This window comes from Mandrillus leucophaeus, unplaced genomic scaffold (genome assembly GCF_000951045.1).
Source record: "Mandrillus leucophaeus isolate KB7577 unplaced genomic scaffold, Mleu.le_1.0 Scaffold290, whole genome shotgun sequence".
In the NCBI taxonomy this organism is placed as follows: domain Eukaryota; kingdom Metazoa; phylum Chordata; class Mammalia; order Primates; family Cercopithecidae; genus Mandrillus; species Mandrillus leucophaeus.
The window spans coordinates 1,672,836-1,697,367 of record NW_012103032.1 but is presented as its reverse complement, the minus strand read 5'-3'; the positions used below and the strand labels follow the sequence as shown (position 1 = coordinate 1,697,367).

Here is a 24,532-nt window from a genome sequence, read left to right as displayed (position 1 = left end):
CCACCTTGCCTGGCTAGTTTTTTGTATTTTTTTTAGTAGAGACGGGGTTTCACCGTGTTAGCCAGGATGGTCTCGATCTCCTGACCTCGTGATCCACCTGTCTCAGCCTCCCAAAGTGCTGGGATTACAGGCTTGAGCCACCGCGCCCGGCCACTTTTCTCTTTTTTAAATGATGTTTATGTCTGCTTATATTTGTGAAATTGAGATTTTTCCTCAAATGTATTTCTGTATTTCTGTCTTATCACATTAGATTCATTTCCTGTGTTCTAAGGTTTTTGTCTCTGTCCTCTAGGTTTCCCCTTGTCTGTCTGGTGCAGTTAACTTTTCCAAGATTGTGCAGAATGTTCCCAACTCTGGGAAATCAGCTTGTTATTGAGAATTAGGAAACAGCTCCATCATGTCACATTCTTGGACCAGGCTGTTGGCAAAACTAAGTGTCCTGCACAAGTCCCTTCCGAGGACTGGAGAGTGACTGTGATACTGAGTTCCTGCCCTTCCCCTTGGCAGTGCATCTGGGATGCTGCAGCCTGGCACTGTGCTTACCACTGTCTCTGTTTCAGCATGTATTCCACTGATGAGAACCTGATCCTTTCCCCACTCCTGGGTAACGTCTGCTTCTCCAGCTCCCAGTACAGCATCTGCTTCACGCTGGGCTCCTTCGCCAAGATCTACGCCGACACCTTTGGTAAGTGCTGGCTGGCAGTCTGTCTCACCAGCTTCCCCTGAGTCCTGTGTGGCTTTCCTGCTGAATGGCTCAGAAATTGGCTTCGTATCAGGGCACCCTGTTGGGGGAACATTTTATCACCCGTTATTATCACATTTGGGGGTCTTTCTGGCCTTGAGACCCTTTCTTCAGGCTAAGTGGTTTCTAAATAATAGAAAAATAAAAGTGAATAGGAGGACATGGGAGAAGAAGGAGGTCATTTTAGGAATAAAAGGCTCTCCTAGGGTGAGACAGGTTTTGTAAACAGGAATCATCCATGCCCACAGGCACTTTCAGACCTCCTCACAGGTAACATGTCTCACCGTTAGTGCTTCTAGCTAGCCGTATGGAGGCAGACATCAATTTCATGGGTCTAATTGAGAACTCATGGTGACTTTGCAGCCAGCATCTACAGGCCTCTGCTGACATGCCCAGCCGCATAATATCATGGGTTCCTGGAGCCTCAACACCAGATCTTTAAGACCAGATTCCCACTGTGAGAGACTCCCTGGCTCTTCATCTTTGCACTTCCCCAGTGACCTCAGATTCCAATAGGAATCGTGCACTGAGAGTCTTTCCTATGTTCAATGTTACAGTTCCTTAGAGGGAAGTCACTGTTATACCGTTTTTAGGGTCGAGCAGACAGGCTCCGTGAGAGGTCTCATGACCAGTAGGCAGTGGAGCACCAGCGTTTCTATTCTCGCCAGTCAGTTGTCCTGCTGCACTCTCAGCATGGGCCCTTTGCTCTTGTGAAAAAAAAGTGGGGGATTAAAGTTCAGTCTTTTTTGACTGGGTGCAGTGGCTCACACCTATAATCCCAGGACTTTGGGAATCTGAGGCAGGCGGATCACTTGAGCCCAGTAGTTTGAGACCAGCCTGGGCAACATGGCAAAACCCCATCTCTACAAAAGAATACAAAAAATTAGGCCGGGCGCGGTGGCTCAAGCCTGTAATCCCAGCACTTTGGGAGGCCGAGACGGGCGGATCACGAGGTCAGGAGATCGAGACCATCCTGGCTAACACGGTGAAACCCCGTCTCTACTAAAAAATACAAAAAACTAGCCAGGCGAGGTGGCGGGCGCCTGTAGTCCCAGCTACCGGGGAGGCTGAGGCAGGAGAATGGCAGGAACCCGGGAGGCGGAGCTTGCAGTGAGCCGAGGTCGCGCCACTGCACTCCAGCCTGGGCGATAGAGCGAGACTCCGTCTAAAAAAAAAAAAAAAAATTAGCTGGCCGTGATGGCGCACACCTGTAGTCCCAGCTACTTGGGAGGCAGAGGTGGGAGGATTGCATGAGCTAGGGAGGTCAAGGCTGCAGGGAGCCGAGGTTATGCCACTGCACTCCAGTGTGGATGACAGAGTGAGACCCTGTCTCAAAGAAAAAAAGTTCAGTGATCATACTACATGGTAAGTGCATTAACAGAGGGCATAAACATTCAGTGATTCAGAGGAAGGAAAGTTTCGGTAACTAACAATGTGCGAAAGAAAGGGAGAATTTGATCATTAACAGAGGGCGTAAACATTCAGTGGTTCAGAGGAAGGAAAGCTTCAGTAACTAACAATGTGGGAAAGGGGGAGAATTTGGTAATTAACAGAGTAAGGAAGAAAAAGATTTTGAGTTTAGATGAAATTTTGGTGATAACGATACTGATGGAGACAGAGAAGTCTGAAGGGTAATGTGGCTTTAGGAAAAAGCTGATGCATTCCCTTTATCCCATACAAGGGGAGAGGGGACAGTCTGACATCTGGGTAGAAATATCCAGGAGGTAGTTGGTGGTATCACTTGTCTAACTGAGTGTTACCCAATGTCTTGACTTTTTAAAGCCATAGTTGTTTGGTATAGTCTGACCAGGATTAGCAGTTATAGTCGAACTAAAAATACTAGTTGGTAAAAGATGAGCCAAAGGTTGGCTTTGGTGTTTTCTCTCGAGAGGGCTCAGTAATTGCTTACTTGAGGCCTGGGGCTAGCCAGAGCCTTATGGTGACACTGCAGTTGGAAGGTGGCCCACACTGGCAGCAGAGTTGAGCTTGTCTACATCAGGAAGGGGTGAAAGAACCATTAAATTCCCCTTCCAGAAGAGACAGGGTTTAGACGCAGATAGAGGATGCCACACAGTAGGTGACCCTGTTCCATCAAAGGAAAACATGTAACACATGCTGTTGTCCATAATTCAATCCTAGTGCTTGGTGGAGATGGAGAGGCTTGGGTTCTCATTTTGGCTCCAGCACAGCCTTGTCAACTTTGGACCAGTCTTGTCCTACTTTGTGCCTCAGTGTCCCCGTTTTCCTGTCTGGTTAGAAGGGAATTTGTGGACCCTGGAAAGGAAAGTGGTAGAAGTTCTCAGCTACGAACCACCTGTGCCACCTGAAACAGAATTTTGAACACTTTGCTAGGTAGATTATAATTGTGTGACTTCTCCCATAGGTGACATTAATTACCAAGAATTTGCTAAAAGACTCTGGGGTGACATCTACTTCAACCCTAAGACGTAAGTAGAGTATGGGACGTGACTTTCCAGAGGGGTGATCATTTACCCAGTAAGTGAGAAGAGATAGAGAAATTCTCTGAGTTCAAAGATTAAAATATCTACTTTTTTTTTTTTAACGTAAACTACTGTCTTTCCTCCCCTAAATGGGTTGGCTTCCTAAGCTCTGATCTGGTGAGAGACTTTTTCTCCTGAAGTCTTTACAGCCCAGCTCAGGCATCCAGGAGGGTCATAACCATGTATCCTTCCAGGAATCTGCCTCTGGAAACTTTACAGTCACACACACATTCCTCGCCTGGGCTGCTGTTCAGATTCAGCACTTAGACAATGCCTCTTGGGATCAGCGATAGTGCCTTTTCTCCCGGGTCACTCAGAACTCGTATTTTTCCTTTTAGGCGAAAGTTCACCAAAAAGGCCCCAACTAGCAGCTCCCAGAGAAGTTTCGTGGAGTTTATCTTGGAGCCCCTTTATAAGATCCTTGCCCAGGTGAGTGTGTCAGGCCACACTGGGCAGATCTGCTCTTATAAGCACAGTGTAAAAGAGCTGGTGAACTCACACTTCACTCTGTCCCTAAACCTGCTCAATTTTCTGTTAAGTATAAGAGTGGTTGTTGGTCACCAATTGTTCAAGAAGTAATCTTCTAGATCCAGAACACTGCAGTACTCCAAGTGCTATTAAAATCAAAGGAAAGGGGCCCGGGCATGGTGGCTCATGCCTGTAATCCTAGCACTCTGGAAAGTGGAGGTGGGCAGATTGCCTGCGACCACCAGCCTGGGCAACATGGTGAAACCCCGTCTCCGCTAAAATACAAAAAATTAGCTGGGCGTGGTGGTGGACGCCTGTAGTCCCAGCTACTCGGGAGGCTGAGGCGGGAGAATGGCTTGAACCCGGGAGGGAGAGGTTACAGTGAGCCGAGATCACGCCGCTGCACTCCAGCCTGGGCGACAGAGCAAGACTCCGTCTCCAAAAAAAAAAAAAAATCAAAGGAAAGGGAGGAGGTATGAAAGAAAAGGCTTCTCCTAGAGCAGGTTTATGAACATATCTTGACTGTTGAGAAGAATGTGACACTTAGAACTAATCATTTGAGTTATGGGAATTTAACTTAGAGATATAATTATGAAAGTCCTCCTGGCTACTTATATAAATCAAAGTGTTTATAGCATTTTTGGTTGTTGTTTGTTTTTGTTTTTTAGAGATAGGGTCCCACTCTGTCACCCAGGCTGGAGTACAATAGCACGATCATAGCTCACTGTAGCTTCAAACTCCTAGGTTTGAGCAATCCTCCCACCTCAGCCTCCTGAGAAGCTGGGACTGCAGGCGCAAGCTGCCATGCCTGGCTAACTTTTTAAAACTTTTTTGTAGAGATAAGGTCTCGCTGTTATCCCCAAGCCGGTCTCAGACTTCTAGCCTCAAGTGATCCTCCTGCCTTGGCCTCCCAAAGTGCTGGGATTACAGGCAGGAGGCTACCACCTCAGCTTATAGCAGTGTTTGTAACGGCAGGAAAAGGGAAAAAACAAGAAGTAAGTTAAATGTTTGTCAGTTATGCTCCTTAATCTGATTAAATGAATGATGGTACATCCCATAAAATGAACCACTTTACAACCACTAAAAGTATGTCTAGGCTGGGCATAGTGGCTCAGCCCTGTAATCCAGATGCTTTGGGAGGCCAAGGCAAGAGGATCACTTGAGCCCAGGAGTTTAAGACCAGCCTGGGCAACATGGCAAGACCCCATCTCTACTAAAAATACAAAAATTACCCAGACATAGTGGCTTATACCTGTAATCCCAGCTACTCTTGAGGCTGAGGCTGCAGTGAGCTGAGATCGTGCCACTGCACTCCAGCCTGGGTGACAGAGCAAGACTCCATCTCAAAAAAAAAAAAAAAAATCAACTGGGAGTGGTGGTATGTACCTGTGGTCCCAGCTACTCAGGAGGCTGAGGCCAGAGGATTGCTTGAGCCCTGGTGGTCAAAACTGCAGTGATCTATGATCACACCACTGCATTCCAGCCTGAGTGGCGAAATGAGACCCTGTCTCAGAAAAAAACAAACAAAGCGTGTTCATATGAACTTTGCTCTCATAACTGTTTGTACAATATGTGATGCTTGGCCGGGCGGGGTGGCTCAAGTCTGTAATCCCAGCACTTTGGGAGGCCGAGGCGGGTGGATCATGAGGTCAGGAGATCGAGACCATCCTGGCTAACACGGTGAAACCCTGTTTCTACTAAAAAATACAAAAAAACTAGCCGGGCGAGGTGGTGGGCGCCTGTAGTCCCAGCTACTCGGGAGGCTGAGGCAGGAGAATGGCATAAACCCGGGAGGCGGAGCTTGCAGATCCGGCCACTGCACTCCAGCCTGGGCGACAGAGCGAGACTCCGTCTCAAAAAAAAAAAAAAAAAAATGTGATGCTTGTCAGATTGAAATAATTTGTCAGGAAATGGTAAGGATTTAATTAAGCATGTGGAATGCTGAGAAGCAAAGAATATAACTTGGCCAGATGTGGTGGCTCACGCCTATAATCCCAGCACTTTGGGAGGTCCCAGTGGGCAGATCGCTTGAGATCAAGAGTTCAAGACCAGCCTGGACAACATGGCTAAACCCTGTCTGCACACAAAATAGAATTAGCTGTTGTAGTGGTGCGTGCCTATAGCCCCAACTACTTGGGGGGCTGAGGCAGGAGGATCACTTGAGCCCGGGAGACGGAGGTTGCAGTGAGCCATGATCACACCATTGCACTCCAGCCTGCGTGACAGAGTGAGACCCTGTCTGTAAAAAAAAGAATATAACGTGACATTTATATGAATTTGTACTCCCTAAAAGATAGGACTAAAAGGGTAAAAATTACAGGAATTTTTGTACAGACCTTTCTCCCAAGATAGTAATAAAATGCACAGGTGTTTAATAAGCACAGTGGACGCACACATATACAAAATATGTGTGGCCATTCCAGTGGACAAAACAGCAAAACCTAGCAACAAGATAAAATAGCGATTAAAATTTATTAGTCCTGAAAAATACTTAGTATCTTATGTCAGACTGGAATGGATTAATAAAAAAAATTTATAGAGCCTGCCTCAGTAGAGACCTTGAGTCTGCTGAGGATGATTTAGCTTGGCCCTGCCCTGACAGGATCCACAGCCAGGTGACCTTTTTTGGTTCCTTCCAGTGCACAATGATCCTCTAAATCTGAGAAGTCTGTAAATAGACTTCTATTTAATAGGTGAGAAAGTTCCTGAGTGGGATGAGATGCTGCTTTTCAGACACCAGGGGGCAGCACTAGGAGTAATCAATCTGAGTGCTTGGTTTATTAGCTGGGGTGGGTATGTAACCAAGTTGGCTTTGCCTGTGGTTTGAAGGGTAGGTAGCAGAGATGCTGCTGAAACAGAACTTTTGTCCTTGCCAAGAGCTTTGTCTCCATAGAAGAGAGCCTTGTGCAGGAATTCTTCAGCTATTTCTTTGGCCTTTCCTTGTCTCCCTCTAGCACCATGCTCAGGCTCTCACTACAGCTGACATGGTATCTTATACCCTCACAGGTTGTGGGTGACGTGGACACCAGCCTCCCACGGACCCTAGATGAGCTTGGCATCCACCTGACAAAGGAGGAGCTGAAGCTGAACATCCGCCCCCTGCTCAGGCTGGTCTGCAAAAAGTTCTTTGGCGAGTTCACAGGTAGTACCGTGCTTATGGCCCCTTAACTCTGTCATCCTCGTGCCCTGCCACAGGTATCACAGCAGCTTTTTCTCATGCTGCAATGGAGGTCAGAGGTCTGAGGATCTTTTCAACAAACTACAGATGGAGATGCAGAACACTGGTGTTTTTCCTAGCTGCTTTCCTTAGTGGATGATGGCACACATTCTATCTTGGGAACCAAAAGGAATTACATTTTCCTGCCAGGAGGAGTGTTCAAGTAAATGAGATGGGGAGGCAGGCTCTGTGGTTCTGGTGTATTTTCCAGGAGTCAGCCGGGAACGTGGATGCTTGGGTGGTATGAAATAGTGCAAAAAGTGCTAGGCTAGGATTTAGGAGACTTGGTTAGTTACACAGAAGGCAGGTGATCAGCAGAAAGACACTGGACTGGTTGAAAAAAACCACCTGAGCCTGTCTCGATCCTGCCCTGGCCATTCCATGAGATGACCCTGGGCAAGCCACCTAATTCATCGTGACTCTCATTTGTTATCTGTAAAGGGAAGTGTAAAGGGTGATGGCTGAGGGTCTTCTCAGCAGTCTCTGATTCTAAGTCCAGTGGGAATGAGGTGTCTGGGCCCCCAAGGTGTGTAGTTTTTTGTTTTGTTTTGTTTTGTTTTTTGTTTTTTTTTTTTTGAGATGGAGTCTTTGCTCTGTCACCCAGGCTGGAGTGCAGTGGCGCGATCTAGGCTCACTACAAGCTCCGCCTCCTGGGTTCACGCCATTCTCCTGCCTCAGCCTCCCGAGTAGCTGGGACTACAGGCGCCTGCTACCACGCCTGGCTTTTTTTTTTTTTGTATTTTTAGTAGAGACGGGGTTTCACCATGTTAGCCAGGATGGTCTTGATCTCCTGACCTTGTGATCCGCCCGTCTCGGCCTCCCAAAGTGCTGGGATTACAGGTTTGAGCCACCGCGCCCGGCCTGGTGTGTAGTTTTAATAGCTTATATTGGTCTGCCCACCAGTCTGACACACTAGATACCATTGAAGGCAGACACGCCTATCCCAGTGTGCTCACGGGGGTTCCCACTTGTGTGGTTTATTAATGTGTTTGGAAAACGGGTAACTTATTGAATAGAGATGCATGCGGTGTTTCTCAATGGGAGTCAGGTCAGGAATTGTTTTAAGTAGGTGTTAGATGGGGTGCTTATTTTGTTCCATGTAAATGCCTATAGCCAATAAAAGTTCATAGATCGATGTACTTTAGACTTGCTGTCAGCGGAGTTTCAAGGAACCATGTACCACTGATACCTACTTCTTGCTCTTTTCCGGCATCAGGGTGACTCCAAATCTTTTAGCAGCACGTTCCCAGAAAGCAGGCTATCAACTTTGCCCCTAGAATCATAGTGCCAGAGCTTTTAGTCCCCGCACTTTGAGCTTTCTGACCATTGTGAATGGTTGAGTAACTCCTGCTCGTGCTCCCCGGGGGGCATGTAGTAATGGCTTTCTCTTTTCCATCCACAGGCTTTGTGGACATGTGTGTGCAGCATATCCCTTCTCCAAAGGTGGGCGCCAAGCCAAAGATTGAGCACACCTACACGGGCGGTGTGGACTCCGACCTCGGCGAGGCTATGAGTGACTGTGACCCTGATGTAAGGGCACGTGGCTCCCCGGTTCTCTGATTTTTTTTTTCCTTTCCTGTGTGGGGATACTGATTTCTGGTCACAGGAGTCATGCCCTCTTCGCCACCCTTGCCTCCCCATCCCCATGGGTACAGTCAGGCCTGAATGCAAAGCCTAATGTTGCCGCTGCTAGTGTCATGACCTTGCGAACATTACTCACATTTCCTGAGCCTCAAGGCCTTGGTCTATAACACGAGCATAATAAAATGTGAGCGGTTGTTATGAGATTTAAATAAGATTAAGGAAGTGTTACGATTGTGTTCAGCATGTTGCCTGGCAGATACTAAAGATTCAACAAATGGTAGCTAATCTTGTCAGTCCTGGCTTTTAAAAACATCTTTGCCAGCCATTTCTTAGGCTGTCTAGTTTCTCGTCATAAATACACAGCCAGTTGAGAATTGAGTTACATCTTAAGAGGAAATTTGGGACAGTAAGCAATCTTGTCAATAGTGCCGGTCTGCCATCTTAAATCTGCGTCTCTTCCTCAATGCTCTTATCTTCCCAAAAAGAAAAAAGGAAGAGAATATTTTTGCTCTGCCATGTCTCCTATTCAGCCTCCTTAGAGGGATGGGGTACAACCTAGTTTGGAGATGAGATTACCTCATCTTTCTCTAGCTCCTCATAGAGCTCATGTCCTTGCTGTCAAGGAAGATGGTGGGGAGTAGTACTTCCCCGGAGGGTAGATGTGGTTGAAGCTGCACCCTGTCCCCTCTTCCAGGGCCCCCTGATGTGCCACACTACTAAGATGTACAGCACAGATGATGGAGTCCAATTTCATGCCTTTGGCCGGGTGCTGAGTGGCACCATTCATGCTGGGCAGCCTGTGAAGGTACTGGGGGAGAACTACACCCTGGAGGATGAGGAAGACTCCCAGATATGCACTGTGGGACGCCTTTGGATCTCTGTGGCCAGGTACTGCCAACCAGAGCCCCAGGGGTATGCCTTGGTGTCTGTCCAGGGACTGCCCCCAAGGAGCTGGAAGGGGTGATCCTCCTTGGAAGTAGTTGCAAGGCTCTGTGCAAGAGGGGGTAAAGCGGCTCTCTATCTGCAGGGCTATTGACTTCTAGTTCTTCCTATCCAAGGTTTGCTGGGGCCAAAGGCAGCTACTGTTGGAATAGTGCCAGAAACTTTGCCTTTGCACTTTGGGTGGCTTGTGTGAACTTTTTTTTTTAGCCCTATTTGTTTGTTTGTTTGTTTTGAGACATGGTCTCACTCTGTTGCCTAGGCCAGAGTGCAGTGGCACAATCTCAGCTCACTATAGCCTCCGCCTCCTGGGCTCAAGCAGTCCTTCCACCTCAGCCTCCCAAGTAGCTGGAACTACAAGCACACACCACCACGTCTGGCTAATTTTTTAATTTTTTTGTAGAGACAACGTTTCACTATATTGCCCAGACTGGTCTCCAACTCCTGGGCTCAAGTGATCCTCCCACCACAGCCTCTCAAAGTGTTGGGATTACAGGTGTGAGCCACCACAGGCCCTCTTAAAGCCCTTTTGAAAGCATGAAGCTTGTACGAACTTTTGTAGCAAGATTTCCATTGTTACTCATTTTAACTCTCTTTCCATTTCCTTTCCTCTGTTCCTTAAGTCATAATCTTTGTGTTTCTTCCCAAAAGAAATTGTTTCCCAACCTCCACTGTCTATGCTTTGACCAAGAGAGAAGGATTCACTGGAAACCTTGTAGCATCCCAATCTGCAGAGTCAAACTTAGCTTGGGCCTCTGGGCTACTTGGCAGTTTATGAGTTTGGCTTCCCAGTTGACAAGTTAAACGAAGACATTTGTGTTCCCTAAGGTGGCTACTCTACCTCAATGATGGCCCCTTTTGTCAAATCCACCCTAAATGCCAAAAGGCAGAATATTGAAGAGCTGGGAAAGTGGAAGTTTTCTGTGATGCTTTTTTTTGAGACAGTCTCACTCTGTCGCCCAAGCTGGAGTGCAGTGGCTACGATCTCAGCTTACTGCAAGCTCCGCCTCCTGGGTTCACGCCATTCTCCTGGCTCAGCCTCCCATGTGACTGGGACTACAGGCACCCACCACCACACCCGGCTAATTTTTTTGTATTTTTAGTAGAGACCGGTTGCACCATATTCGCCAGGATGGTCTCGATCTCCTGGCCTTGTGATGCCTGCCTCAGCTTCCCAAAGTGCTGGGATTAAAGGCGTGAGCCACCGTGCCCGGCCTTTTTTTATTTTTTATTTTTCTCTGTCACCCAGGCTGAAGTGCAATGGCGTGATCTTGGCTCCCTGCAACCTCTGCCTGCCGGGTTCAAGCAATTCTCCTGCCTCAGCTTCCCAAGTAGCCAGGGTTATAGGTTTGCACCACCACGTCCACCTAATTTTTTGTATTTTTGGTTGAGATAGGTTTCACCATGTTGGCCAGGCTGGTCTCAAACTCCTGACCTCAGGTGATCCACCTGCCCGCCTCAGCCTCCCAAAGCACTGAGATTATAGGCATGAGCCACCACGCCTGGCCTTCTGTGATGCTTTTGCTAGCCCCTTACAGTGGACACCTTGGGCAGCAGCTTTTTACCATGAGCTTGCAGTTGGAGTAAGATTTTCCTGTTATGTCCTCACAGAAATACCTTGTACTTTTCTTTCGTAATACTCATCAGTTTGTAACCACATACATGTGTGGATAATGATTGTTTACTGTATCTCTCCCCTGCTAGAATGTATCTGTTTTGCTCACCTCTGCTCTTGGCATGCAGCAAGTACTCAGTAAATTTTTGTGGATTAGGCCGGGTGTGGTGGCTTACACTTGTAATCCTAGCACTTTGGAAGGCTGAGGCAGGAGGATCGCTTGAGCTCAGGAGTTCAAGACCAGCCTAGACAACATGACAAAACCCCATCTCTACAAAAAATACAAAAATTAGTTGGGCATGGTAGCGCGTGCCTGTAGTCCCAGCTACTTGGGGGGTGACGCAGAAGGATCACTGGAACCTTGGAAGTTTGAGGCTGCAGTGAGCCAAGATGGTGCCACTGCACTCCAGCCTGGTAACAAAGTGAGATCCTGTCTCAAAAAAAAAAAAAAAAAATTAGGGAATGAATGCTCCGCTTAAGTTTCACTGCTGCTTGTTGGATATTGCTTCAGGTACCACATCGAGGTGAACCGCGTTCCTGCTGGCAACTGGGTTTTGATTGAAGGTGTTGATCAACCAATTGTGAAAACAGCAACCATAACCGAACCCCGAGGCAATGAGGAGGTAGAGTTTCTGAAAAGACCAACTGGGTTGGCTTAAGCTAGATGGTCCCAGGGACACACATAGGCACAAACGGGACTAATCCAGAGTCATTGCCATGTCCTGGTTCCAGGCTTAGCCTTCTAGATATGAGCCTGCTGGATTCTCCCTGTACTCAGCTCAGATGCGAGGAATTAGGACGGGTGCCTTTTATTCTTTTCCTCCTCTCTTTGTTCTGCCAGAATACCTGTGAAGAAATGGCCCTTCGGGTTACCCCCACTCAGCACGAGGCTCCTGGTTGGGGAATACATAGTCTGATCCTAAGCAAGTCCTCTTCTCCTCTCATACCTCTGCACTTTCTGTGCCTGCTCATGTCAGTTGCCCTCAATCCTTTGTGCTTTGGATCTCAGGCTCAGATTTTCCGGCCCTTGAAGTTCAATACCACATCTGTTATCAAGATTGCTGTGGAGCCAGTCAACCCCTCAGAGCTGCCCAAGATGCTTGATGGCCTGCGCAAGGTCAACAAGAGCTATCCATCCCTCACCACCAAGGTATGCCCATGACCTGCAGCAGCCCTCAAGCCCCACTGTCCCCAGCTGAATGGGCGGAGCTCCACGCCACTTCACATCCATCAGGTGTTCGTGATCTGCTGCTTCCAGCAACCCATGTCAGGAGCAATCCCAGCCTGTGGCTGTCATGTGAAGGCAGGACAAGACCTGTGTGTATGTGTGTGTGTGTCATAAAACAAGACCTGTGCAGGAGGGGGCAATTGGAGGGGTGTAGGACAAGGGTGTGTGTGTGTGTGTGTGTGTGTGTGTGTGTGTATGTATGTATTTGTGTTCCCAGATGTCTTTAGCTGGAAAAAATATATTTCTTAATGAGTATGCTTTGAATTGATTTTCTCGAGAAGAGAAGGAAAAGTGAGTTGTTACTCTGATCCTTGTACACTATGAGCCTGCCAGTGTACCTTTCCAGGTAGCAGGCCAGGAGGGCTAAAGGGCTAGTTTACGTCCATGGATGTACGGTAGAGTTTGACCTAAATCATTAAGATGGGAATTAAATCTTTGACTTCACACCTAGTAGCACCGTGGCGAGTGGTCCTGGTGTCTTGGGGACCCACTCATAGGCAGATGCTCCTCACTGAACCTTCTTGAAGAGACTGGAACAGATGCTAAATAGTAGCTGTTTCTGATAGGCACCTTCTTGTGGGCTCTGACCTTGATTTTGTTTGTATGTGTTTTTGCTGGCATAAGAGAATCCAGGCTGTGACTGCCAGGACTGTTGTGTTTCAGGTGGAGGAGTCTGGCGAGCATGTGATCCTGGGCACTGGGGAGCTCTACCTGGACTGTGTGATGCATGATTTGCGGAAAATGTACTCGGAGATAGACATCAAGGTACAGCAATATCTGGCCGGGAGCTGGGTTCACAGTCCAGACTTTGACAAGTGACCAAATCCTTGAATTCCTGGGAAGCTCCAAGGGAAGAGAGAGTACATGTGTTTGTGAAAACCATGATCTGTTGCTCCTTATATGGGAGGGTTTTTGAGAACTGATTTGCCCCCTTCTGCTGTGTCATACATTTAAAATCAAGGCACAGCCGTGCTTGGTGGCTCACTCCCAGCACTTTGGGAGGCCGAGGTGGGAGGATTGCTTGAAGCCAGGAATTCAAGACCAACCTGAGCAACAAAGTGAGACCTTGTCTCTACAAAAATTAAAATAAAAGAATTAGCCAGGCCGGGCATGGTGGTCCATGCCTGTAATCGCAACACTTTGGGAGACTGAGGTGGGAGGATTGCTTGAGCCCAATTTGAGACCAATCTGGGCAACATAATGAAACCTCGTCTCTGCAAACTGGCCGAGTGCAGTGGCATATACCTGTAGTCCAGCTACTCGGGGGCTTAGGTGGGAGGATCACCTGAGCCTAGAAGGTCGAGTCTGCAATGAACCATGATTATGCCATTGCTCTCCATCCTGAACCCAGGAGGTCATGGCTGCAATAAGCAATGATTGTGCCATTGCTCTCCTTTTTGAGGTGGAGTCATACCCTTTCTCAAAAAACTAAAAAATAAAAATTATATGTGGTGGCTTGTACCTATAATCCCAGCTACTCCGGAGGCTGAAGCAGGAGGATTGCTTGAGCCCAGCAGTTCGAGGCTGCGGTAAGCTATGATCATGCCACTGTACTCTGGCATGGGTGACAGAGCAAGACCTTGTCTCAAAAAATAAATACATTGAAAAATAATAAAACAGGCCACGCATGGTGGCTCACGCCTGTAACCCCAACACTTTGAAAGGCCAACGTGGTTGGATTGCTTGAGGTCAGGAGTTCAAGACCAGCCTGACCAACATGGTGAAACCCCATCTCTACTAAAAATACAAAAATCAGCCCAACGTGGTGGTGGGCACCTGTAACCCCAGCTACTCGGGAGGCTGAGACAGGAGAATTGTTTGAAACCGGGTGGCAGAGGTTGCAGTGAGCCAAGATCGCACCATTACACCCCAGTCTGGGTGATAGGGCGAGACTCAGTCTCAAAAATAAAAGTTCCCAAGCCAAACTTATTCTTGGTGCTTTGTTAGGGAAGTAATTGCACAATTAACCCATGGGTGGTGATTAGGTCTCAGAGTGGGTGGTTTCAAGGAGAGAGTGGGGACTGTCTCTCCCGGATTCTTTGTCAAGCCTTGATGTAGCCCCTCAAACCGTATATTGCTTGGCCTCTTTGTCCTAGTTGAGACGTATTTTCTCCAAGGCCCTGTGGAGACCCTCGGTACTCCTCTTAGACTCCTCTACTGATGTATCTAGGAAGCACTGGTGTCATAGAAAACACTAGGTTTCCTGGGCAGCAGACCATGTTGGGGCTTCAGGGCAGAACTTCACTCAGACGCTGTGGGTTGAGAATGGCACGGGTACACACCAGTGGGTCTCTAGCACCAGCTCTGTCAGACCCATGGGGGTTGTTCAGTGAATGGTGGTGGACGGCCAAACGGATGCTGAGAGCTATCTTGGAAGACTAGAATTAAGGCCCTAGTTTGATATCCCACTTATTCTTGGCTCAGGAATCTAATTTCTTTACTACAGTAAATTTTCTCGGGCTTTTTGGTGATGGTTTGGACAGCTCTTTTAACCTGCTGTTGTACTTGTCACTTGTGCTGATTAAGGCAGTTGGGATTTTCACAGAGGTAGTGTCAAGGGAGCTTCTGAATTCCCTTAGGTAAATGGTTGCCCTTCCAACAAAATTAGACCTCGCTTCAGTAATTTATTTTCTATTTCCCAGGTGGCTGACCCAGTTGTCACGTTTTGTGAGACGGTGGTGGAAACATCCTCCCTCAAGTGCTTTGCTGAAACTCCTAATAAGAAGTAAGCTGGGAGCACAGTGTCCCCGGGACTGCAGCCTCCAGGACACTCTCTCTCCTTTATCTTCCACCTCCACCCCCACCATGAGCACTGTGCACAGAGACCTCTACATCTCAGAATGGGGGGTGCTTACAATACTTGAGTTTCACTCCAGCCCTCTCAGCCCTTCTGCCTTTGAACGCAATGCCATGGGATTATTCACCTTGGATATTCCCAAGAGGAGTTTCATAACTGCCACTTCACCTCTATAAAATAACTATCTTAAAAGTTTACTCCAAACCTTACTCGCTTTTTGTTTTTTGGGTTTTTCTTTTTTTGACACAGGCTGGAGTGCAGCCTCGACTTGCTGGGCTGAAACAGTCCTCTCAAGCAGCTAGGACTGTGGGTACACACCATGCCATCTGTTAATTTTTTTATTTTTTGTTGTCCAGTCTGGTCTTGGACTCTTGGACCCAAGTGTTCCCCCCACCTTGGCCTCCCAAAATGCCGGGATTATAGGCGTGAGCCACTACGCCCAGTTGTTTGTTTTTAAGAGGCAGTGTGTTGCTGTATCACCCAGATTGGAGTGCTGTGGTGTGAGCCATAGCTCACTGCAGCCTCAAATTCCTGGGTTTAAGTGATCCTCCTGCCTTGGCCTCCCAAAGTGCTGGGATTATAGGTCTGAGCCACCACACTTGGCCCCTGTGGCTTTCACTGATATCACTTCCTCAACTGTCCATCTTGTTACCCTTTTCTTAGGAATGCCTCTTCTGCTGTTCTGTTAGCCGTCCTTACCACCCATTTCCATTCTGACCAGGAACAAGATCACCATGATTGCTGAGCCTCTTGAGAAGGGCCTGGCAGAGGACATAGAGAATGAGGTGGTCCAGATTACATGGAACAGGTGAGAAGAGGGCTCTGACACCAGGATCGAAAGGAGGCGGGGATGCCGCACCTTACCTGCCGGGTCTCTAAGAGCACACATCTTTCTGGGAAGCATTTATGTCTTTGCCGTTGCTCTTGTTCTGGGCACAGTGGGTAGGATGAGGTGACTGTCTTCCAGGAAGGGAGGGTCTATGGCTCCAGGACCAGCAATCACAGAGCTGGCCGACAGCTCCATTGTGCCCCTCCCTTCCCCAGGAAGAAGCTGGGAGAGTTCTTCCAGACCAAGTACGATTGGGATCTGCTAGCTGCCCGTTCCATCTGGGCTTTTGGCCCTGATGCGACTGGCCCCAACATTCTGGTGGATGATACTCTGCCCTCTGAGGTACAGCAGAACTGATGGGAACTGGGTGGCAATCTCTTACCTCTGGAGTGGAAGAAACTACAAAGTGTTCTTTTCTCAAAAGTATCTTGTGTCCTCTGATGAAGGACAGTATCCCCTTACAGGCACATCTATCTTCTCCCTCTAAACGCTTCAGCTGTTGCCAGGGTGACTGCTAAGGAGGCCTCATGTTTCTCTGTAGGTGGACAAGGCTCTTCTTGGCTCAGTGAAGGACAGCATCGTTCAAGGTTTCCAGTGGGGAACAAGGGAGGGCCCCCTCTGTGATGAATGTAAGTCCACCAGCACTCCCCCACCCCAGTCCTCGAGGGTCCTTGCAGCCAGGCATATGAGTGGGATGGGCTCACCATCTTTAGGACCCGGCAGGAGAAGCAGCTTGGGGTACACAGGACCATCCCGTGTCCTGGGCCAGCTTCTTCCCTTCTTCCTTATCCTGGTGGTGTAGCCTGGAAATTTAAGTCATATCTAAACTGTCATTTGCTCCTCATTTCTGAGAAGGGTTTGGCCTTGGACATATTTGAGAAGAGATACCAAGAGGATGATGAGATTGGAGTGGTTAATAGACCTTGATTGGGCTTTGTGCACCAAATGTACAATTCTGGAATTCTACATCCACAAAAATGTAAATATGTGCAGAAGAAAGAAATAAACTTCTAGGAAAGCTCTATGTCTGAGCATGGCCTGAAGCAAACACTAAGAACCTATGCTTAACTTCTGACCTCTGCCATGGGCCTTGCTTATTCAGTTAGAACGCCCACCTCCCATGTGATTTTTGTATCATGTCTTTCATGACTGCAAGACAGCTGCAGTGTTGCAGGAGACTGCTACTCCACCATGGCCCCATGACAGGCCCAGAACCTCTCCCCAGTCACTGCCTCCACCTCCTTTACAGTGATTCGGAACGTCAAGTTTAAGATCCTGGATGCAGTGGTTGCCCAGGAGCCCCTACACCGGGGCGGGGGCCAGATCATCCCCACAGCCAGGCGAGTCGTCTACTCTGCCTTCCTCATGGTAAGAGAATGGGGCTGTAGGAGACCATCTGCTTCGCTGGACTGTGGACTAAGTGAAGGAGCAAGTGGGACTATAGGCCCTCAGCCTTCCCTAAGCTGAGGGACCTTTCTTCTTGCTCTGCTGCAGGCTACTCCTCGTCTGATGGAGCCTTACTACTTTGTAGAGGTCCAGGCCCCTGCAGATTGCGTCTCTGCAGTTTATACTGTCCTGGCCAGGCGCAGGTGAGCAGCTCCAGCCCCAGGCATATTAGGAAGAGTGCTGAGAGCAAGAGCAGAACAAGAGTCACCTCGGCTCCTGCAGGGAGGGGAGGTTGGCCTCCCCTACCCTCCTCACTCTGGAAACCCTGTGAGCTGATTTTCCAGAAAGAAGTAGGAACAGAGGGAGGCAAGCCCCAGCTTTTCTGCAGATTAAAATTTGACATTTCTCCATCCTGGCTAACAAGGTGAAACCCCGTCTCTACTAAAAATACAAAAAATTAGCTGGGCGTGGTAGCAGGCACCTGTAGTCCCAGCTACTCAGGAGGCTGAGGCAGGAGAATGGCGTGAACCCAGGAGGCGGAGCTTGCAATGAGCCAAGATGGCACCACTGCACTCTAGCCTGGGTGACAGTATGAGGCTCCATATCAAAAAAAGAAAAAATAGACATTTCTTTGGGATCCCCTCCTCACAGAGCTGTTGGAGGAAGTGCTGAGGCAAGTCAGTGATGGAAATGTCTTTGGGCTCTTGTCCCATCGCCGTCCCACTCCTGTCCTCTGCTCAGAGGTTGCTGCCACTTTGACTTCCACAGGGAATTATACTGAGAGCCCTGAGCCTTTTCTGCTTTCTGTAGAACATTCTTGGTTACTCTTTTTTTGATGGTAACTCTGGGGTGGAATGCATTTGGGAACAGCAAATGCTGGATTGCTTCTTGGCTTTTGGCCTGTGTGTGGCTAGAGACTCAGCCTTTGTTTTTCTCTCTCAGGGGTCACGTGACTCAGGATGCACCCATCCCAGGCTCCCCTCTGTACACCATCAAAGCTTTTATCCCAGCCATTGACTCTTTTGGCTTTGAGACTGATCTTCGGACTCACACCCAGGGACAAGCCTTTTCTCTGTCTGTCTTCCACCATTGGCAGGTGAGAAAACAATGCAAGCTGGCGGATTTGGCTTCCCACCTCTGCAAGCCTCATCCCCTCTGTCCTGATCCCCCTCCAAGCCTTAAGTGAGGTGTACAGCATCCTAGAGAAGAGTCCTCTTCTGGCTTGCATGTATTCAGGGCAACTTGAATCTGTGTCTCTCAGTTTAAAATAAAAAAGAATAGAAATAATAGGGCTGGCTGTGGTGGCTCACACCTATAATCCCAGCACTTTGGGAAGCCGAGGCGGGCAGGTCACCTGAGGTCAGGAGTTCAAGACCAGCTTGACCAACATGGAGAAACCCCATCTCTACTAAAAATACAAAATTAGCCGGGCGTGGTGGCGCATGCCTGTAATCCCAGCTGCTTGGAAGGCTGAGGCAGGAGAATCACTTGAACCCGGGAGGTGGAGGTTGCAGTGAGCCGAGATCATGCCATTGTACTCCAGTCTGGGAGACAAGCGAAACTCTGTCTCAAAAAAAAAAATAATAATAAGTAATAAATTTTAAAATAAATAAGAAGAGTCCTGCTTCTGGGCCTGAATCTTCTGGGAATTCTGCCTAGGCCATCTGAAATTCCTTTGCCTTTTAGATTGTGCCTGGTGATCCTCTGGACAAGAGCATTGTCATCCGCCCCTTGGAGCCACAGCCGGCTCCTCATCTGGCCCGGGAATTCATGATCAAAACCCGCCGTAGGAAGGTATGTCTCCCTTGGGCCTGTTGCCATCCCTTAACCTCCTAGGACTCTCAGAAGCAGGATCTCCCTCTCTTTCTTTTGGCCCCTTTTCCTAAGGGACACTTTTCCAGTGTAGAGATATGATCTGTATACTCCTTAGACAACCAAACCTGGACCCCAGTCTCATTGGGAAAGGAGAGCCTTATCCTCCCATGTGATAGTACCCTAAAGGCAGGACTCCTGAAACACCACCACCTACATTCCAGCCACCACTAGCCTCCCCACTGAGCACAGGTCTTGGTTGGTCTCCCCGCTCAGTCTGCGACCACCTCAGGCTTTCTTGTATTTGCCCCATTCCCTGCAGGGCCTCAGTGAAGATGTGAGCATCAGCAAATTCTTCGATGATCCTATGTTGCTGGAGCTTGCCAAACAGGATGTTGTGCTCAATTACCCCATGTGAGTGCACGGACTCCTGGGAGCTCCTGCTCCCTACAGTGGGCTGCAACTCCTGTACTTGAAGCTGAGACCTCGTATGATGTTGACGTGGCCTTGGTGTTGTCAGAGTGTCTGGAAGCTGCTGCTGCCATCTTGAACAACTCACCAACCTCCAACCCAGAGCCCCAGTGAGAGAGGAGCATTTGGCCTCCTGCTTCCTTCTGTGGCCTCTGCCAGGCTCCTTTCCCAAGGGAAAGAGAGGAGCTTGGGCTCACAGAAAGAGAAAGGGATGAAACCCCAAGGGGCCCTATCTTTGGGATTTACATGGAATTTTATTTTCTACAAGTTTGACCTTAGCCGTGGTTTGCAAGTGAACAGAACATTCTGACCTCTGTCTTGCTCTGCTTCTTTCATCCCCGTCTCCCCTGCCCCTTCTGGTGCTGGTGCTTACATTCTGAATATATGTCATCTCCCAAGAGGCTTCACTGCCTCTGCTTCCAGCTGCATCCTCCTTCCTGCCTGGGTCCCCAGGGAAGCTGCTGCCTTTTAATTCAGTGTTCCCATGAGCACCAAGGCCCCATTATTGCCCCCCTTGCTCCCACTCCGTGCTGCTTCTGGGTGGGACCTAAGATGGCTTGGGAGTTGTTGGGTTCTTGGGATCAGAGGTCTACCCCACCACCTCCTCAGGAAACTACTGCCTTCCCTAAGAATCTCCCTTGCCCTGGAGTAGGGGGCCAGAGCCCTTTGATTTCCAGACACTCCAGGTCCTCTCCCCAGCCACTGCCAATCCTTTACTCTATTCTCCCCCAGTGAAAAAGAGTCAGTTGATTTTCCTCAAAGCTACTTTATTAGGAATGTACTAGGGATTGATTTAGGGGAGTCGGACGGCCCCGGCTCCTATAGGAGTCCTACTTCTCTCCAGTATCCTGTGCCATCCTCTTGATGTAATCACTGTACATTGTGTACACAGCACCTGTGTGAGGGAAAAGAAATAGTGCCCCTTGGCATCAAACCCTTTACCTGTCCTCTGGCTCTCTCAGGTGTCCCAGGGGTTCACCTCTAGCTACTCCCTTGAGAGTCCAGCTTCCTGCTCATCTTTCTGCCCCAGGTCCCAACAGCTGCTCCAAGCATCTGACCACACAGCCTGGGGAAACCACCCATCTGACAGTTCACAAAACACTTTCACATGTATTGTGTATCTGAGAAACCTTACAGCAGTCTGCGAGGTAGGCAAGCCAGGGGTGGTTATTGTCATATTACACATCAGGAAACTGAGGCTCAGTGGGAAAGATTTGTCCACTGTCACACAGGTAGCAAGTAGCTGGCTGCTTTTTAATGTCAAGAGGAAGAGAAATTCAACATATGTTCTGTTGCATGATTTTTCTCACCCCTAGGGCAAACTGTCATGAGACACTGCACTGTCCTCACAGGCCTGGGACAGGAGCCTAAACAGGGAAAATGGCTCAGTATAGGGGCTTCACCAAGGACGTGATGTGGATCCCAGAACAGGAACCTAAGTCACAGTCCTTTTTTTTAATTTATTTTTTTAATTTTTGAGACAGACTCTCACTCTGTCACCCAGGCTGGAGTGCAGTGGTGGATCTCTGCCCACTGCAGCCTCCACCTCCCAGGTTCAAGCAATTCTCCTGTCTCAGCCTCCCGAGTAGCTGGGACTACAGGCATCTGCCACTGACACGCCCAGCTAATTGTATTTTTAGTAGAGACCAGGTTTCACCATGTTGGCCAGGATGGTCTCGATCTCCAGACCTCATGATCTGCCCGCCTCAGCCTCCCAAAGTGTTGGGATTACAGGCATGAACCTCCACACGCAGCCAAGTCACAGTCCCTTTAACTGTTGGGACTTAAAGACCTACAGACTCTGCGTAATTGGTTTTGCCCTCATTCTCCTGCGACCCCACAAAGCCACTCACCTAGCATGATTGCACCCACTGCACAGGCCTGCGCTGCCACTCGGGTGTGAATCAGGTGTATGGACATCTTGGTGGAACCACGAGACCTCAGCCGGTAAATCCTGTATGCTGCTACCACCAAGCAGCCTCCTAAGCCTGTGGGCAGAGAACACAGCCCCTGGGCCATGGCCACAATGCACAGCACTCCCCTGATGAGACATACCAGGCAGGCTGGGCACCTGGATAAACAGCTGCTTTTATGCAGCATCTGGTGATTGGGGTCGTGGGGGACCTAGGGGGATCATTAGAATATTGAGTCATTGCCAGGGTGTGGTGGCTCATGCCTATAATCCCAGCACTTTTTTGAGACCAAGGCAGACAGATCACCTGAGGTTGGGAGTTAGAGACCAACCTGACCAACATGGAGAAACCCAGTCTCTACCAAAAATACAAAATTAGCCAGGTGTAGTGGTGCATGCCTGTAAATCCCAGCTACTCAAGAGGCTGATGCAGGAGAATCACTTGAACCTAGGAGGCGGAGGTTGTGGCGAGCTGAGATTGTGCCATTGCACTCCAGCTGGGGCAACAAGAGTGAAACTCCGTCTCAAAAAAAATAATAATATTGAGTTGTTGCCCTTCAATGGCGTTCTCAAAGTGGCTGCCTCCCTCCAGTGACGCCCCTCCCCCAAATACAAATAGCTGATCACCACCAGTGACGCCCCTCCCCCAAATACAAATAGCTGATCACCACGACACAGCCCCTGCCCACCAATTTGCTCCGCCCTGGGCCCTTCTCCAGCCACACTGCTGGCTCCCACCTCCTGGTACAGCTGTTTTCCTACTCTACCAGGTCCGTCAGGAAGGAAGCCCTGGGGGACCCCAAGGTGTTTCTCTGACCCTTCCCACTTTGTTGTTGGTGCTCCAGGTTCCTTGTATCCCATGTGCTCGGTTGGCCGCCACCTCCACCCGTCCAGACGTCCTCATTTCATTGTAAGGGTTTGCCCCTTGGCACCTTTGCTGTTGGTTCCCTTGTTCCGTGAGTAGGACCATTTGAGTTTTCTGACCTCTGCTTCATTCTCTTTGGAGGGTACCAGGAGACATGACTGCTCAGAGAAGGCCTCCTACTTGCACCCCATTCCTTTCTTCACTTACCTATAGGCACCAGGGGAGATTCCCGAGTCTTCCTCAGGAGCTTCTCAGACACACTGTCTTTGTCGTCAGGTGGTACCCACCAGCGTCTGTTAGCAGACATAATCCTGGACCTGGATGTAAGCAGCTGGGACTCCTAGGCTGCAGCCCAGTCCTAGAGAGAGGCACTCCACAATCAGAACTCTGATTCCTCAGTCTGGAGAGGAAAGGAAGGTTACCTGCTAAGACCCTCTCTCACCATGCCCTAACACAGCCTCTGCTTGAAAAGATGTCCCTCCCAGGTATCCCATCTCAGATGGTCAGGCCACTAGTGCCATTTCTCCATCTCCATTTCCTACCATCTGCCTCTTCCCCAGCTCGTTCTGACTTCACTGTTTTCTCAGCTTCTCCTTCCCCCATCTGCATCCCTATGGGTGTGATCCTTGGGCCAAGGAAAACAGCTGGAAAAATCCACAGATGGCGGTGGGAGAAACAGTCCTTGAGTGTTGCGGTCCCCGCTGGCCTTTGGTCTGTGATGGTTGCTCCTGTGGGAGCTACAGAGCAGGATCTGGCCCCAGGGAGCCAGAACCATCCTAGACCAGATAGTATCACAGCATTGGTTACCAAATTGCCAGAGATTATAATGATCAGACATTGATTTGCATGTAATTTAGAATATATTTTGCACGTGGTACTAAAGGAACACATTCTGGTTCCTGAGCTCCTCCCGTTTTTCCAGGTCCATCTCTTTCCAAACAGGTTCTTCACAATTACCAACTGGCTACCTTCATCCCTGGGCTGGAAACAGGGGTTCTGCCAATGGGATGCCTTCTGTTTTTTTGGTGTTTTGTTTTTTTTTTGAGACGGAGTCTCGCTCTGTAGCCCCAGCTGGAGTAGCCATCTCGGCTCACTGCAACCTCTACCTCCCTGTTCAAGCAATTCCACCTCAGCCTCCTAAGTAGCTGGGATTACAGGTGTGCACCATGCCCAGGTAATTTTGTGTATTTTTTTAGTAGAGACGGGGTCTCACGCTGTTAGCCAGGCTGGTCTTGAACTCCAGACCTCTTGATCTGCCCACCTTGGCCTCCCAAAGTGCTGGGATTACAGGTATGAGCCACCATGCCCTGTCCAATGGGATGCCTTCTAAGCCTAACCATAGGACAAACTTTCTTTTCTTTTTTCTTTTTTTCTTTTTTTTGAGGCAGGGTCTCACTTTGTCACTCAGGCTGGTGTGCAGTGGCAATCACTGCAAACTTGACCCTCCAGACTCAAGCAGTGCTTCCACCTCAGTGTCTCAAGTAGCTGGAACTACAGGTGCGTGCTACCATGCCCAACTAATTTTTGTATTTTTTATAGAGACAGTTTTGCCATGTCGCCCAGCCAGTCTTGAACTCCTGAGCTCAGATGATCTGCCCACCATGGCCTCCCAAAGTGCTGGGATTATAGGCATGAACCACTGTACCTGCCCTTGAGTCAGCTTCTATCCTAGTTATCCCTCCTTTCCTGGAGGAGCAAGGACTGGTGGCCCCCCAGGTCATTGGCATGCTGGTGCTTACCCTAGGAGATGGCTAGAACGAGGAGCGCGAGCGGCCAGGCCACGGCTCAGCATCTGCTGTTTTGAACCGGCCAAAAGCTGAGATGGAGCTGCCACTATGGGGTCAGGGAAGCAGTGACTTGGGCTTTATGAAGACTTTGAAGTCAAGGATGGAGAGGGGAGGGGAAAGGACAGGGGATCGGTCTTAACCCCCAGTTCGCTGAGTCCCAAGTCAGAACTCCAGGCGCTGCAAAGTAAGGAAAGACCAAATGGAGGGGGGCCCCTAACTGGATTCAGTCTTCTAATTCCCATGGAATTAAGTGTCTGGATCAGAGAGAGGCTTGATGTGGAGAATGGAGATGGAGATACAGGAACAAGGATGAGCAGAAAGCCTGGGTCCCCCAAGTTACACTCCTTCGGATACTCTTATGAACAATGTGGGATGTGAA

The 24,532-nt window shown here is 49.0% G+C and overlaps 2 protein-coding genes across 7 annotated transcripts in view; one reads left to right on the top strand and one right to left on the bottom strand.

Annotated features, from left to right (window-relative positions):
* Positions 1 to 19,992, top strand: part of EFTUD2 (elongation factor Tu GTP binding domain containing 2) — a 43,347-nt gene extending 23,355 nt beyond the window's left edge. For all 5 annotated transcript variants that reach the window (XM_011985939.1, XM_011985937.1, XM_011985940.1 and 2 more), the window contains 18 exons: positions 561 to 685; positions 3,126 to 3,189; positions 3,582 to 3,672; positions 6,718 to 6,853; positions 8,331 to 8,458; positions 9,207 to 9,400; positions 11,578 to 11,689; positions 12,076 to 12,216; positions 12,958 to 13,059; positions 14,937 to 15,019; positions 15,813 to 15,899; positions 16,136 to 16,262; positions 16,462 to 16,549; positions 17,170 to 17,288; positions 17,415 to 17,509; positions 18,249 to 18,402; positions 18,993 to 19,100; positions 19,441 to 19,992. In XM_011985939.1, coding sequence (XP_011841329.1) covers positions 561 to 685; positions 3,126 to 3,189; positions 3,582 to 3,672; positions 6,718 to 6,853; positions 8,331 to 8,458; positions 9,207 to 9,400; positions 11,578 to 11,689; positions 12,076 to 12,216; positions 12,958 to 13,059; positions 14,937 to 15,019; positions 15,813 to 15,899; positions 16,136 to 16,262; positions 16,462 to 16,549; positions 17,170 to 17,288; positions 17,415 to 17,509; positions 18,249 to 18,402; positions 18,993 to 19,100; positions 19,441 to 19,536 — 2,050 coding nt within the window. In that variant the 3' untranslated portion in view covers positions 19,537 to 19,992. The remainder of the gene's footprint in view (positions 1 to 560; positions 686 to 3,125; positions 3,190 to 3,581; positions 3,673 to 6,717; positions 6,854 to 8,330; positions 8,459 to 9,206; positions 9,401 to 11,577; positions 11,690 to 12,075; positions 12,217 to 12,957; positions 13,060 to 14,936; positions 15,020 to 15,812; positions 15,900 to 16,135; positions 16,263 to 16,461; positions 16,550 to 17,169; positions 17,289 to 17,414; positions 17,510 to 18,248; positions 18,403 to 18,992; positions 19,101 to 19,440) is intronic.
* Positions 19,993 to 20,339: 347 nt separating this feature from the next.
* On the bottom strand, positions 20,340 to 24,179 carry HIGD1B (HIG1 hypoxia inducible domain family, member 1B). 2 transcript variants are annotated; one of them, XM_011985943.1, is made up of 4 exons: positions 24,106 to 24,179; positions 22,574 to 22,766; positions 21,443 to 21,577; positions 20,340 to 20,484 (listed from the first exon to the last, which is right to left on the bottom strand). In XM_011985943.1, the coding sequence occupies exons 2-4, from the start codon at positions 22,671 to 22,673 to the stop codon at positions 20,420 to 20,422; spliced, it is 300 nt and encodes a 99-aa protein (XP_011841333.1). In that variant the 5' UTR covers positions 22,674 to 22,766; positions 24,106 to 24,179; the 3' UTR covers positions 20,340 to 20,419. The 2 variants fall into 2 exon arrangements, with proteins under 2 accessions (XP_011841333.1, XP_011841331.1); XM_011985941.1 differs by lacking the exon at positions 24,106 to 24,179 and having other exon boundaries at positions 22,574 to 23,164.
* Between the last annotated feature and the right edge of the window lie 353 nt (positions 24,180 to 24,532).